The following is a 17234-nucleotide window of genomic DNA, read 5'->3' as shown; positions in this document are numbered from 1 at the left end:
GAGGGCAGGCTTCTGGAGAACGCAGAACGTGTCTATCAACTACTACCTAAGAGACACCTAATCTATTGAAGAGGATCTCTTTAAGTTGCGTCCCGTCGTAGCGGGTCAGATGCTGACCCAGCCCAAACGACCACAAGAATCCCTGCACATAGGCGATAAGTCGGTTTCAGCATTTTTGCAGAAAGATTTCTCTATCATCTGCACTTCCTGGTCTTGCTTTTCGATCTATGCCCTCATGCAGAACTGTTTCGGTCTTTACTTCGAAAGCATACTACCCCATAATTTGAGTTTTGGGTCTAGTTTTCTTGGGCACACCGAACCCTGTCACCGTAGCAGCATTTTTGGCTTCTTGCTCCGGGGACAGCACAGGCAAGGTAAGACACCACCTTCTTTTGGGTCTTAACTAGGTGATGAGTGATTGTTGTAGAGTGTATCATCCCAGACTGGGAAAAACTTTCATAATTTTCTGTTTTTCGGAAAACCCGCCACCTATTGGCGTCTGACAAAAATGTTGTTCCAGAGTCATACCTTTCACACATGCATGACACATCCACAAGCTAAAATGCATCATTTCCATCGTTTTGAAACTAGATAAAATCATGTTTAGTAAAATTTACATTTGCTATGTTTTGTTTTTGACAGGACTTTGATAGTGAAAGAAAAGCTTTATGCAGTGAAATAGAGGAATTAGAAAGTAAAGCTCAAGACCATTGTGCCAGAGCTAATAGACTGAGTGAAGAAATCAATGCTATTAGACGAGATTATATTGCAGTGAAAAAACAGGTGTGTTATCAAGCCATACAGTCCTCACTCCGCTCAACCTCCCGCTTTTATCGCTTTTTTTCCCAAAGCTTATCGCTTAATTTTCGACCGCTCGCTGCTTTACGACCGGGAACCGACTGCTTATTTTTTGCTCGCTCGCTCGCTCTTGCTATGGCTGGCTTCAGAAACATTGTCCACTTGCCAACTGACCGCTGGAGTAACGATGATCTTAAATTGTATCTATAAACTTGTGTTTTTATTCGTAATAAATTTAGGTTTTAATGATGATTCAAATACAACGCGTATTGCTTCCTCTGTATTGTGAAGGGGGACAAAGACGCCTTCAAATCACTTGACACATTGTAACGTTTGCTTCGCAAGTCGAACTGTGACCTGTATTTACACATTTACATCCTTGTGTGCGTAGTTCAAGCAGCTATATAACTGGTCAATCAATCGTGATATGTATTGAGTACTAGTATTTGTGTGTGTGTGTTTCTGTGTGTGAGTTTGACTAAATTTATTCCGAACGGCGCTCAAAATAATTTGTCACTTTGTTATTTGCGAACGCAACTCACACTATGACCTTTACTCAATTTGCCCTAAGTAATACGAATTCTGTAGTTCAGAAAATCTATCGGGTTGCTCATGTCTGGGTGCGCAAAACAAAACTGCACATATAATCATCGCATAGCTGAATTTCTGCAAATCAATTGGACTTAAACTACTAGTATAATGACTGTGACGATTAATCGCTTGTCTGAGTACATGCAGCGACGAATTATTGGATTGGCAGCAGCCGAACGAAAACTGAAAGAGAGGAAAACATAAAACAAAACAAACGCAGCCAGTGATACATTTCGAAAATAAAAATACAAAATAAATGCAATCAGAGGAGCCGACCGCGCGCATTGGAAATAAATAAAACGTGTTGTGACACACTGGCAGCCTCATCAGATTCTTTCACTTTACGCATATAATTATGCTGTTTCCCAAAGCACTTATAATTAATACATTGACGAAAAACACCGCAAGAAAAATGTAAATCAGGCTTGTAATTACTAGTAACTCAACTCGAATGCAATATTGATCACTGTAAAAGTGGATAAATTCGAATCGTCATCAAATTCAAACGATCTCGTTGAATTTCAATCAAAAATAAACTTGATGTTTAAAAAGACAAAAACAACAACATATTAGAGTGCAAAACAAGTTAGCAGCAAAGAACGAGAAAGCATGTGGGAAAGCGATGAGTGAACTTGAGGAAAATTATGCTAATGTGAGAACAAGCCATATACCCGCGGAGTACTCGCTAAAACATCGAGAAAATGTGCCATTTCAAAGGGCACCCTTACAAATAATGTCTGCGATTGTCTGAACACGATAACATGCAAATAAGGAACAGAGCTCGTGGTCCACCAAGGAAACTTAGCGGCGATGACGCAGTTAGATGTATACGGCTGTTGAAAACAGAGACTCCTTCGATCTCATATGAGCGGGTTCACTTGGATGTTTCATTTTCAACTACTGTATTACCCCGGCCATGCGCCCCTCCCTGGGCAAGCGCCCACCCCCTGTTTTCACAAAAGTTACATGTTTGGGACATCCTCGGTTAAACGCCCAGGGGGATTTTTAGCCAAGAACGGGGTCAACAATAAAGTTAGATTTATTTAAATAGTGTGTTTGTTACGGTAGTTCTCTTTTTGGAGTGTGTGGTGGCCCTGAAAAGGGCCGCTTTGTTTGTGTTTTTACGTAAAAACTCATTGGAACTTAACGACATAAAATGAACCACGCAGCATATGGCGCACACGTTCTGCTTTCTCTTCATTCACGATGAATCCAATATTGCAATATTGCAACGATCCATACCTTGGTGAGTGGTTTGGAAGCACTTGGCCTTGGTTTCAAAACGTAGTATTTCGCTGACTGTGAATCTGTAACGGGAGCTAGCACTTTTGAGACATCACGTCGTAAACTTGCTACTTTCTTTCGATCCTTCATCACAGCTATGGCATTACGGTCATGTGGATTATTTTTCTGTCGTTGAAGAAAAAACATTTTGCCGACCTCAAGTCCATTACGATAACCATAATGAGGCATGCCGATGATGGGAACTTGTTGTATCATCGTTATTTTTGTAATTTTGTCACGTGTGTGGGTGCGTCAATAAATCATGTTAATGAGGTCGACCAGAGTTTATTTTCAGTCTGTTTTTTATGTATTGCCATTTGAATATGTATTCACAATAGTTTGTAAACATTTCACATCAGTAATAAAAGGTTTATTTGTTTCATAAACCTGTCTGCTATTCTTCAGTAATTACGATGCGATGTATCAATACGTGCGTGAACAAAATTATGCTAATGAGGTCATCGCCATCTTGGATTACAAGCGGTAGTTTTTCCCGGCCGTTTCGACTTGCATGCACGGTTACTAAAAAAGTAACTGTGCATTGATTACAATATTTACCATACTTTGTAGCCAATTTCAGTGAGTAATACAACTTCATTCGCTGACATAAAACAAGTTTTAATCCTGAAATTCGACCCTGTGTCTTAGTGTTCCCACAGTTCTTGACCGGGTGCTCACGTTTATTGAAACCTCGCATAAATCAAGAAATAAGTATGTGTACAAAGTGTACGAAAGCATTCCTTTATTTGACCTTATCATACGATCACAAAAACAACTTTTTAAAATCTTTTTTGGGGTGGTCCTCGGGTAAGCGCCCACCCCCATTTTCTCCCGATTTTGCATGTTCAGGCCCCTGGGCGCGTGCCCGGGGTAATACGGTATTACCAATAACACTATGGTAATATTAAAGACTTTCCGTTTTCGACATTGTGAAATTCTTTTGTTTTTATGTAGAAAAATGCAATATTTTTACTAAGTGAAATCATATTTATTAAAGTTATTGTTCATACATGAGTTGTCGAACACACTACATAGTTTGTAATTTCATCCAGCTCCTTTCAGTCACAATTCAAGACAAATAAAAGGCACAAATTTAGATAATATAGCAAATTATTATTTTCCTGTAATATTCGTGTGTAATCAGTAATAATGAAAATAATTTATGGGTACATATGGAATACATTTCGTTATGAATTATTCTTAATATAAATTTCTAAATTATCTTGTCAAAATCATTTTTTTTTCAGGGTTTTACCCCCAGAAAAGACGAAAGAATTTCATAATGTTGGGAACGGGAAGTCTTTTTTTATTATTTCTTATTGGGAACCGAAAGTTTTTATCGTAGTGCTTCGCCTCGGTTGACAATATGCTCTTTGGGTCGCTAAAGCTGTATGTCCACCTCTGTTGGGGTGAACATTTGTATTATTATACCGAATAAATCTTAAAACAGAAATTGTGGCACTCGATCATGGCAATCTTCCAGGTCATCGTTAGAAGGATTTTCGTAGGCAAATTCAATCTCTACTCAAGGCTATCTTCAAGGATTGCAGGAAATTGACCCTTACCAATTCATATTTATGAATTAATCGTGATTCAGGTACCATAGTGTTTTTGTCACTGAGTATTCCTAAAGATACGCAAAAAAACATGAACTTTCGCGTGGGATTTTTCATGCAAACATTGTCAATGCTTCCCAGACACTTGATTCTTTTTCATCTTTCAATTTTTCTAAGACGTCGTCGAGATGCAAGTGCGATTCCTCTTAGCAACGCGTGTGGTCGGCGCCTTTGATTGTGTTTATTTTGTTCTTTTATTCACGAAATCTATCACTGGCAGCATTTGTTTTGTCGCGTCTCACAATTTAATGTACAAGCTGACTTTGTTTTGGCTGTAAGTGAACTACATACAGCTCATGGAAGTATTTCACCCAGAGTTCGCAAAACGGAATACCCCACAAAATTTGAATCCTTTATTTTATAATGAGACATTGGCCGCAAAAATAAAAACCATAATTGTAATTTAACAAGTTTATGTAACGTGTTAGTTCGCTTGCCAGCCGCCTAGTTAAAAAACGCGATCTCCATTGATGTCGGCTTTGATAACTTCGGACAAGTAAGATGGGCGCCGGCCGACATTACATTTGCAATTATTGTATTTGTTTGACAAATTGTACAGTACGGTCATTCTATAACAATCAATTGGATCGTTTTTTTTTTAGTCTTACTATTCCTGCAGATTTTCTTCAATATTGTTATAGGTGCCATGGATTTACATAACTACAACTTGACCCGCATTAAACCCAAACCATGCGTGCAAGGCAACAGTCATCCTACACACGGTTACTCAACGAATACCGTACTCTACAGTAAACATTTTTCGTTCTCCACCAAAAATAGATAGTTTTATTTCATACTAGTTGTGTCTGTCAGTGTTGTATTTGATTTCACATGTTTGGTTTGGTTTATAGTGGACATTATTTCTACGCGTATGTATTATTACCAATTTTATATGGCAGTGTGATCCACCGTATTTTTCAATGGTCGTTCTATAAATTTCTGATTGTATTTATTCTTCTTTTAACATCATAAAAACAAAAATGATACACTTGTACATGAAACCTTAGGTAATGAACTGTAAATGCGGGCTGCTGCGCTGTCAGGCCAACTAACAAGTGAGCCAACGGATTCTTCCGGATTTGCACGGTCGAAAAAAAAAAGCGGAAATTGTCCAGTCGAATTGAACAAAGCGAGCGAAAAAAAAGCGATGGAAATCCGGAAGCGGGCGGGAGGTTGGGTGGAATGAGTACTGTATGGTCCATATGAATGATGTCTTGAAAAAATGTCTAAAGTACATAATGTACTTGAATCAACTTGAATTGTTTACTTTTTGATTCTTTGTAAGATTTGTTTGCTAATGACTATTACAAATTCATCATCTTAGCAATGTATTTATGTATCATGTAGATTCTCCTTGAATGCCTTTTTGATCTGAGCAATCAGTCACTGCATGAAAGTAGAAAGTACCATTATTCTAATGCATGGCCACAAAGAATTCCATGCTCACTTCAATCAAGTACATTTTTAGTTCCCGTTCGGACAAAGTCCAAAAACGGGGACTTATAATTTGGTCTCCATCCGTCTGTGCGTCTGTCTGGAGTCATATCTCAGAATCCTGTGGACCGATTCAGTTCATTCTTTGCATGTGCCTAGTATGTATGACATATGTGGGACATATGCACATGCAGTGGTTTAGCGATTCGATTCAAAATGGCTGACTGGCAGCCATCTTGTTTTTTGAAAATGTTGTATTTTGGACATGCTTTGTCAGTTGTCATTTAAACTTGGTACATAGATTATACATGTTAGGATACATGTCCATGACGATTTATTTCGCAATTGGATCAAAGATTGTTGACTGGCCGGCATCTTGTTTTTTTGACTCCCATGTGCGAAGCACAAAATGGGAGTCTTTGCAGTTAGTGTGTCTGTATGTCTGTATGTCTGTATGTGTGTATGTGTGTATGTGTGTATGTGTGTGTGTATGTGTGTATGTGTGTCCGACTGTTCCACTGCTATCTCAAGAACCATACATCGGTTTTTGATGAAACTTGGTGCATAGATGCTCTGGGCCAATGCGCAGATTTGATTAGGTTTTGGTAAAAATCCATGCTCGTTAATTACCTAATTTGCATGATAATTAGCTAATTTTTAGCTGTTCTATGACTGTTCCACTGATATCTAAAGAACCACTCATTGGATTTTGATGAAACTTGGTAAATAGATGCTCTGAACATATGCGCAGATTTGATTAATTTTTGGTAAAAATCTGTGCATATTAATTACCTAATTTGCATGATAATTAGCTATTTTTTAGTGGTTCCATGACTGTTCCACTGATATCTAAACAACCACTCATTGGATTTTGATGAAACTTGGTACATAGATGCTCTGAACTAATGCTAGGTTTTGATTAGTTTTTGGTAATAATCCGTGGATACTAATTACCTAATTTGCATAATGATTAGTCAATTTTCGGTTTTTCCACTGATATCTCGAGTACTAATCATCACATTTCAATGAAACTTGGTACATAGATGTCATACGACACTGCACAGACCTGATAGTTTTTATGGTAATATCAGTACATATTAATTACCTAATTTGCATAATTAATTAATTTTCAGCATTTGATATAAGTAGTTAGCATTACATTTCAATGAAACTTGGTACTTACATACTCAAGGACTATGCAGAGATTGATTGTTTTCGATAAATATTTGTGCATATTAATCACCTAATTTGCATAATTAGTTAATTTTCAGCTTTTCCATGGGTATCTCAAGTACTAATCATCGCATTTCAATGAAACTTGGTACATAGATCCTTTAGGACTATGCAGAGACCTGATTAGTTTTAGGGTAATTAATTGTGCATATTAATTACCTAATTTGCATAATTAATTTTCAGCTTTTCTACTGGTATCTAAAGTACTAATCATCACATTTCAATGAATCTAGAATTATGCAGACCCAATTAGTTTCCGGTAAATATTTGTGCATATTAATCACCTAATTTGCATAATTAACCAACTTTCACACTGATATCTCAGGTACTAAACATCACATATCAATGAATGTACATGGATGCTGTAGGACAATAGACAGACCTGAATAATTGTGGGTTAAAATCTGTACATATTAATTACCTAATTTGCATAATTAACCAATTTTAAGCTTTCACACTGATATCTAAAGTACCGTAAAAACTCCAAAATTTCGACCGGTTTTAAATAATTGGTGTTAGAAATGTGACGTGTTTTTTAGAGTCAAAATTAAGGTGCATTTTCGGACGGTCGAATTTTTCAGAATAGAAATCAGCAAATGAAAAAATGGGGATGATAGACAGTGTGCTTCATTAGTTTTTAAAAAATGCAATGTCCGTCAATTGACGTAAACTTCCTCATGTTTCACGGTAAAAGCAAAGGTCGTGGCCGAGTTGTAACTCAAAATCTAAACAAAGTCATCAATCAGTGAGTATTATGACAAGCAAAACAAAACATCAAGACGCGGAGAAGAGGTCAGCACGAAACTAATAGGTCAAAAGACAAAGCTGTCTCGCACTACCTAGGAAAACTTGCAAATGTTCGAAGTACAGGTACCCATTGGACAAAAGATACATGGAAGTTTAGCAAACTATCTCCCCGACCCAGTGCAATGTATCCGGTTAGAATCAAAGCTCACGTGTCCCTTATTTGAGGGACCAAATTCTGCCGTAAATTCGCCCTTGGATTGAAAAATAAAATGGGATTTAAGAAAATAAAAGGGGACTTTTAAGGTGTATTTTGGCGTCATTTTTCGGACATTTCATTCAATCCTGCCGGCTAAAATAGAGTAAGTTTTACCGTAGTCATTGATGTCTGTCTATTCAAGAGTACACGTGTATGATTTTTATCGTGACTAGCGTGAGCGGGTAAGCTTCCTTTCGAGAATGAGCTGTTATCACTGTGAACAATGTTAAATTATTCTTCAGATGACCAGTTTATTTTTTAAAAACAACTAATTTTTTTATTTAAAAAAAATCATGCTGTTTTCGCATCAAAATCCAAGCCAAAATATCGTACTACAACATCAATCTCTTCCGCATTGCGTTCAATAACATTAACATATTTAAATAAGCTATGGTAATTTGAACACGTTGGCATCATCCAGCTTTTTGATTGGTTAATTAGCGATTTGACCTATTTGACCTAAGAGAACATGGCGGATATCCTACAGCATCAAACGTTTATACGAGACCGGAATCATTCGCTTACGATGAAACTAAGTTGACTTTTATTTGTATTTCATAACCATTCAACAAATTTATTTTGTGTACATTATTATAATCACTACTGAGTACAGTAATAATCAACAATTCAGAAACGCAGCATGCCGAGATTTTTGTGTTCGTTTTTATTTGAAACTTCGTTTATTTAGAATATATTTTCGTTACCAATAAAATAAAAATCTCTCAGTCAATCAGAAACCCAGATTCATGCCTTTGAGGAAGGTCCCGTTTGAACGCTCACATCGGTTTTTTTTTCGTTTGGGGGAAAACTAAAACTGGTCGCAATTTTCGAATAAGAATGAGTCTGCAATTTTTAGTGGAGTCGAAAATTTGGAGTTTTCACGGTACTAATTATTCCATTTCAATGAAACTTAGTACAAAGATGCTCTAGGACAATGTACAAACCTAATTAGTTTGGGGTAAAAATCTGTTCATATTAATTCCCTAATAAGCATAATAATTCATAATTTTTTGGTTCTAATCACATTTCAATTAAACTTGGAGACATAGATTTTCTGTTACATTGCGCAGACCTCATTAGTTTTACACTCAAATCTGGTCATATTAATTTTCTGATTTGCATAATTAGTTTTCAGCTAAGTAATTTCGAATTATATTTAATGTGTCTCCAATACTCTCAGCACATGGGAGTTCTTTCTAAGCTTTCTTTGATTTCTTATGCGGTATCTTGTCAGTTTTTATTCAAATTTGGCACATACATGTACTTTATACATGTTAGAATGCATGTTCATGACAATTTGTTTTCAAATCTGGTCAAGGATGGCCGATTGACAGCCATCTGACTTTTTGGCCTTACTACTATATTTCCACAATTTATGTACCATTTTCATTCGTATTTGGCACATACATCATACATATCAGTGTGTTTCATAATCAGATCAAAGATGGCAGAATAACTGCTGTTTTTATTTTTCGCCATATTACTACTACACGGAACACATGTTTTGATGTAAATAAATAATCTGTTGTATACGCCACTTGGAACTCGAGTTTCAAGGACACACTCTCGACAAACTCCTTCGCTTTAATATGACGAGCACAAATATAACTTCCCAAAATTTAACGGGGACTGTGTCATTTTCAATGACTTGTAACCAGGGACATCACAAAACACAGTGGAGGCTTGAAATTGTTTTATTGCAGTTTTACACAGAAATGAGCAAGATTATTGCTCAATGTGTGAATAACTGCCCAAGATGAATGCAAAGCAGTTCTTTCAGATTCCCGTAATTGCATTATCAGTAATATTTATTGGAATGTATATTTGTGATTATCTCACAATTGATGTGATCACATTTTACGACATATAACACCACTTGTAATAACTCATCTTATAAATCCATGCTATAATGATGTAATTCACTTTTTAGTTGAGATCACAAGTTGAGCTTGATGAGAGAGAGAAAAGACTGGAATGTTCCATCCTAGGACTGAAAGCAGATATTAGAAATGAAGTGCAGGATGGTTTACAAAATTTAGAATTGTCAAGAATGGAAGTATTGGGAGAATTGGAACAGTTGCACAGTCAGAAAGAACACTTGAATAAACACCTAGATGCTGTACATCAGAATCTATTTGCAGTAAGTGTTGAACCTGAGCTATTACATTGTATTTAATAACAGGATCCTCATTGGACCATTCCAGTTTATATCTGCACACCCCCTGTTAATGAGGTTGGATTTCCAGCACTGTATGATGGGGGAAAATACCCCGGATTTTCAACTGTATATGGAGAAACAGAATCTGGAAATCCAGACGAGTATGGAAAAAATTTTCCTGGAAATCCAGGCAGTTATGGCTACTAAATAAAATGTGGTCTAGTTTATCTCGCCACATACCGGTTGATAAGGTTGGATTTCCAACACTGTATGACTAAAAAAACTTGGAAGTCTGATTGTATATGGGGTAACAAAAGTTGGCCAGTATGAAATAGTTATTACTGAAATTAGAGAAGGATGGCCACTCAACAGATTGGGTCTAATTTATATTTTGACATAGCAGTTGATGAGGCTGGATTTCCAACATTGTATGGCAGAAAAAAGGCAAGCTTATGGCAGTATTTGAGCTATATCTTTGAACTCAAGTTAAACTGCCACTATATCAAATGAGAATCTGTTTTTAAGTTTAAACTTAGGAAAAAGATGAAGAAAAAGATGATTGAATCTGTCTTACAGGTACATTTTTAGCTCCGCTGTCGACTTTGTCGAGCGGAGCTAATCATATGAGTGATTGTCCGGTGTCGTCCGTCATCGTCGTCCGTGTCAATGTTTTACTTTTTCGACTTCTTCTTGAAAACTACAAGCCTGAATGCTTTGATACTTGGTGTATATGTACCTTGGGTAGACCTCTCTTAGGTTTGTTCATTTCCTGTTGATATCTTCAATTCTCTAATTTTGGTGAATATTTTTGTCATTTTTGGTAAAAAGTGATATTTTTGACTTCTTGTTAAAAACCGCAAGTGCAATTGCTTTGATATTACATATATAGGTACTACATGTGGACCTCTCTCAGATTTGTTCATTTTATAATGATGTCTTCAGTTCTCTAATTTTGGTGAATATTTTTGTCATTTTTGGTAAAAAGTGATATTTTTGACTTCTTGTTAAAAACCGCAAGTCCAATTGCTTTGATACTACATATATAGGTACTACAAGTGGACCTCTCTCAGATTTGTTTATTTTGTAATGATATCTTTAATTCTCTAATTTTGGTGAATATTTTTGTCATTTTTGGTAAAAAGTGATATTTTCGACTTCTTGTTGAAAACTGTAAGTCCGATTGCTTTGATATTACATATATAGGTACTACATGTGGACCTCTCAGATTTGTTCATTTTGTGATGATATTTTCAATTCTCTAATTAATTTATTTTGGTGAATATTTTTGTAATTTTCGGTAAAAAGTGATATTTTCGACTTCTTGTTAAAAACCGTAAGTCCGATTGCTTTGATACTATTCATGTTGTTCATTTTTGACTCCCATGTGCGAAGCACAAAATGAGAGTCTTTGCAGTTAGTGTGTCTGTATGTCTGTATGTGTGTATGTGTGTATGTGTGTGTGTATGTGTGTATGTGTGTCCGACTGTTCCACTGCTATCTCAAGAACCATACATCGGTTTTTGATGAAACTTGGTGCATAGATGCTCTGGGCCAATGCGCAGATTTGATTAGGTTTTGGTAAAAATCCATGCTCGTTAATTACCTAATTTGCATGATAATTAGCTAATTTTTAGCTGTTCTATGACTGTTCCACTGATATCTAAAGAACCACTCATTGGATTTTGATGAAACTTGGTACATAGATGCTCTGAACATATGCGCAGATTTGATTAATTTTTGGTAAAAATCTGTGCATATTAATTACCTAATTTGCATGATAATTAGCTATTTTTTAGTGGTTCCATGACTGTTCCACTGATATCTAAACAACCACTCATTGGATTTTGATGAAACTTGGTACATAGATGCTCTGAACTAATGCTAGGTTTTGATTAGTTTTTGGTAATAATCCGTGGATACTAATTACCTAATTTGCATAATGATTAGTCAATTTTCGGTTTTTCCACTGATATCTCAAGTACTAATCATCACATTTCAATGAAACTTGGTACATAGATGTCATACGACACTGCACAGACCTGATAGTTTTTATGGTAATATCAGTACATATTAATTACCTAATTTGCATAATTAATTAATTTTCAGCATTTGATATAAGTAGTTAGCATTACATTTCAATGAAACTTGGTACTTACATACTCAAGGACTATGCAGAGATTGATTGTTTTCGATAAATATTTGTGCATATTAATCACCTAATTTGCATAATTAGTTAATTTTCAGCTTTTCCACGGGTATCTCAAGTACAGTGGCCCCTCGCTAAGTCGCGGGTGTTGGGATCCAAGCAAAAACCGTGACTTATCGAGGGCCGCGACTTACCGAGGGACGTCGTGAAAGAGGGAGGTCGTGCATTGAAAAACATATTAAAAGCACATATAACCCTCGGTTTAGTTAATTGATGTATCATCACATGTGTCAGGCAGTATTCGAATAAAATCATGATTATGTTTGCTGTAAACATTGCGTTGATTATTTTGTTTGTGTCTGATATTATGTGGGCCACTTGCTGTTGCTTGCGACTTCTACGGTAACAGCTTCCAAAATAAACCAGTTTCATCGCAATTATAAACATGTTCGTCAAAATAACCACCTTCATAGATAATTTCTCTCAGTTTTTCGGGAAAAGTTCTGACAGCGTCAAAACAACAATAGAAATTTTGGGAGCCATCCAAGTACCCGCGACTTAGCCGAATCGCGACTTACCGAGGCGCGACTTAGCGAGGGGCCACTGTACTAATCATCGCATTTCAATGAAACTTGGTACATAGATCCTTTAGGACTATGCAGAGACCTGATTAGTTTTAGGGTAAATAATTGTGCATATTAATTACCTAATTTGCATAATTAATTTTCAGCTTTTCTACTGATATCTAAAGTACTAATCATCACATTTCAATGAATCTAGAATTATGCAGACCCAATTAGTTTCCGGTAAATATTTGTGCATATTAATCACCTAATTTGCATAATTAACCAACTTTCACACTGATATCTCAGGTACTATACATCACATATCAATGAATGTACATGGATGCTGTAGGACAATAGACAGACATGAATAATTGTGGGTTAAATCTGTACATATTAATTACCTAATTTGCATAATTAACCAATTTTAAGCTTTCACACTGATATCTAAAGTACCGTTAATAATTAAAATAATTGGTGTTAGAAATGTGACGTGTTTTTAGAGTCAAAATTAAGGTGCATTTTCGGACGGTCGAATTTTTCAGAATAGAAATCAGCAAATGAAAAAATGGGGATGATAGACAGTGTGCTTCATTAGTTTTTAAAAAATGCAATGTCCGTCAATTGACGTAAACTTCCTCATGTTTCACGGTAAAAGCAAAGGTCGTGGCCGAGTTGTAACTCAAAATCTAAACAAAGTCATCAATCAGTGAGTATTATGACAAGCAAAACAAAACATCAAGACGCGGAGAAGAGGTCAGCACAAAACTAATAAGTCAAAAGACAAAGCTGTCTCGCACTACCTAGGAAAACTTGCGATGTTCGAAGTACAGGTACCCATTGGACAAAAGATATATGGAAGTTTAGCAAACTATCTCCCCGACCCAGTGCAATGTATCCGGTTAGAATCAAAGCTCACGTGTCCCTTATTTGAGGGACCAAATTCTGCCGTAAATTCGCCCTTGGATTAAAAAATAAAATGGGATTTAAGAAAATAAAATGGGACTTTTAAGGTGTATTTTGGCGTCATTTTTCGGACATTTCAATCAATCCTGCCGGCTAAAATAGAGTAAGTTTTACCGTAGTCATTGACGTCTGTCTATTCAAGAGTACACGTGTATGATTTTTATCGTGACTAGCGTGAGCGGGTAAGCTTCCTTTCGAGAATGAGCTGTTATCACTGTGAACAATGTTAAATTATTCTTCAGATGACCAGTTTATTTTTTAAAAACAACTAATTTTTTTATTTAAAAAAAATCATGCCGTTTTCGCATCAAAATCCAAGCCAAAATATCGTACTACAACATCAATCTCTTCCGCATTGCGTTCAATAACATTAACATATTTAAATAAGCTATGGTAATTTGAACACGTTGGCATCATCCAGCTTTTTGATTGGTTAATTAGCGATTTGACCTATTTGACCTAAGAGAACATGGCGGATATCCTACAGCATCAAACGTTTATACGAGACCGGAATCATTCGCTTACGATGAAACTAAGTTGACTTTTATTTGTATTTCATAACCATTCAACAAATTTATTTTGTGTACATTATTATAATCACTACTGAGTACAGTAATAATCAACAATTCAGAAACGCAGCATGCCGAGATTTTTGTGTTCGTTTTTATTTGAAACTTCGTTTATTTAGAATATATTTTCGTTACCAATAAAATAAAAATCTCTCAGTTAATCTGAAACCCGGATTCATGCCTTCGAGGAAGGTCCCGTTTGAACGCTCACATCGGGTTTTTTTTCGTTTGGGGGAAAACTAAAACTGGTCGCAATTTTCGAATAAGAATGAGTCGGCAATTTTTAGTGGAGTCGAAAATTTGGAGGTAAATAAAACACCGAAACCCGGCAAATAAATAGGCGGACGAATTTTTAGAGGGGTCGAAATTTTGGAGTTTTCACGGTACTAATTATTCCATTTCAATGAAACTTAGTACAAAGATGCTCTAGGACAATGTACAAACCTAATTAGTTTGGGGTAAAAATCTGTTCATATTAATTCCCTAATAAGCATAATAATTCATAATTTTTTGGTTCTAATCACATTTCAATTAAACTTGGAGACATAGATTTTCTGTTACATTGCGCAGACCTCATTAGTTTTACACTCAAATCTTATTATATTAATTTTCTGATTTGCATAATTAGTTTTCAGCTAAGTAATTTCGAATTATATTTAATGTGTTTCCAATACTCTCAGCACATGGGAGTTCTTTCTAAGCTTTCTTTGATCTAATGATGTCTTCAGTTCTTTAATTGAAATGTGCATTGCTAACAGCGGAGCTATCTCAGCCGATAGGCTGCTTGTTTAATCCACCAGTTTGTTACATGTATCATGTATTAAATTGCAAACTATCTCTTGCAGGAGCCACAGGGTAGCCACACATCAAATACTCCATGGTTATCTTAACTGATTAATTAAGGTAGCAGAATAATTTTTTTGGCACTTTTCACATTTTTTTTTGAAAATCACACGAATAGCTCCCTAAGGCATGTTACATGCATTGGTGTATTTATTTTATTGAAAAAAAAATATCTTGTACAAGTAAGCTGGTTTTTTTCTTGTTTGCAAACAAATTGCCAAGTTTTTGTTTATCCAGTGTACATCCAACTAGTGCATCTCATTAATATGCATGGTTTACAAAAATAACTGAACTGAGGGTAAATAGTTTTAAGTTGGGCCACTTTCTTTATTTGCTATTTACAAACAACTGATAAGATATCTGTTTGTAGTTTACACACAGCTGATAAGATATCTAGAAAGTTTTACCATGAATCAGACTTCGATATAGTGGGTGATACTCCTGTTCAAAACGTTCGAGAGATGTCTGTATCTCGCAGGAAAATATTGTTACCTTCCGACGTAGAAGAAGAAAACGAGAGTGAATGTCACGACCGATCGTTTGAAGACGAAGAGATTCGACTCATTGACATGGCACTGTTGAATGGTGCCCTAGAAAAAGAGATTTGTCAATTTTGCAAAGTAGGCAATATCTCAATAGTGGAGCGCAAGGCGACACGGTCTGGGCAGTCAGCTTGAAATCCTTTGCACACAAGGCGATTGTATTCGATCGAAACTGAGCCCGCCTAGCTTCCCGTCATCCCGAAAGAAGGGAGCAGTTTTTGAAATAAATAGAAAGGCTGCCATTGGAATGCGAGCAATTACCCCATAGCCGCCATTTCATTTGTTATCGTATGCCGCGCAAGTTGGTGTCGGAAGGTGTTCTTCTGCCTCCAGGAGACTTCGAAACTCGTGGCATGCTTGAACTAATAAGTTTACAAACACAACAGCTCAAAAATAAATACACTGTATTTGCAAACACTTCAACTGCTAAGTGTAGTGTCTGTATTGTTTGTTACTCGCAAACAGAACCGCCCACTTTGCATAATCCAAGCTTTAATGAATGACGTCACTATTCGTTATCAGAACAGACCGTCACAAAACTCCATAGCGTGAAAGAAAACGGCCAAAAAACAAAGTTTTTCACAGATATAAATGTTGGTTCATGATTTTTCTCGAAAACAACTTTCAAAGTATTTCATTTACAATTAGCCCATGTAAATATTATACCACTGCACATATAATAAGAATATTATACCACTGCACATATAATAAGAATATTATACCACTGCACATATAATAAGAATATTATACCACTGCGCATATAATAAGAATATTATACCACTGCACATATAATAAGAATATTATACCACTGCACATATAATAAGAATATTATACCACTGCACATATAATAAGAATATTATACCACTGCACATATAATAAGAATATTATACCACTGCACATATAATAAGAATATTATACCACTGCACATATAATAAGAATATTATACCACTGCACATATAATAAGAATATTATACCACTGCACATATAATAAGAATATTATACCACTGCACATATAATAAGAATATTATACCACTGCACATATAATAAGAATATTATACCACTGCACATATAATAAGAATATTATACCACTGCACATATAATAAGAATATTATACCACTGCACATATAATAAGAATATTATACCACTGCACATATAATAAGAATATTATACCACTGCACATATAATAAGAATATTATACCACTGCACATATAATAAGAATATTATACCACTGCGCATATAATAAGAATATTATACCACTGCGCATATAATAAGAATATTATACCACTGCACATATAATAAGAATATTATACCACTGCACATATAATAAGAATATTATACCACTGCACATATAATAAGAATATTATACCACTGCACATATAATAAGAATATTATACCACTGCACATATAATAAGAATATTATACCACTGCGCATATAATAAGAATATTATACCACTGCACATATAATAAGAATATTATACCACTGCACAT

At 35.6% G+C, this 17234-nt stretch overlaps 1 protein-coding gene across 5 annotated transcripts in view; it reads left to right on the top strand.

Annotated features, from left to right (window-relative positions):
• The window catches only part of LOC102801418 (centriolin-like), a 204129-nt gene that overhangs the window by 173167 nt on the left and 13728 nt on the right, over positions 1-17234 (top strand). For all 5 annotated transcript variants that reach the window (XM_085493889.1, XM_085493887.1, XM_085493886.1 and 2 more), the window contains 2 exons: positions 643-783; positions 9890-10099. In XM_085493889.1, coding sequence (XP_085350015.1) covers positions 643-783; positions 9890-10099 — 351 coding nt within the window. The remainder of the gene's footprint in view (positions 1-642; positions 784-9889; positions 10100-17234) is intronic.

The sequence above is a fragment of the Saccoglossus kowalevskii genome, chromosome 19 (assembly GCF_978046115.1).
Source record: "Saccoglossus kowalevskii chromosome 19, keSacKowa6.1, whole genome shotgun sequence".
Classification (NCBI taxonomy): Eukaryota; Metazoa; Hemichordata; class Enteropneusta; family Harrimaniidae; genus Saccoglossus; species Saccoglossus kowalevskii.
Note: the sequence above shows the minus strand (reverse complement) of the source record. Positions and strands in the feature narration are given on the sequence as shown.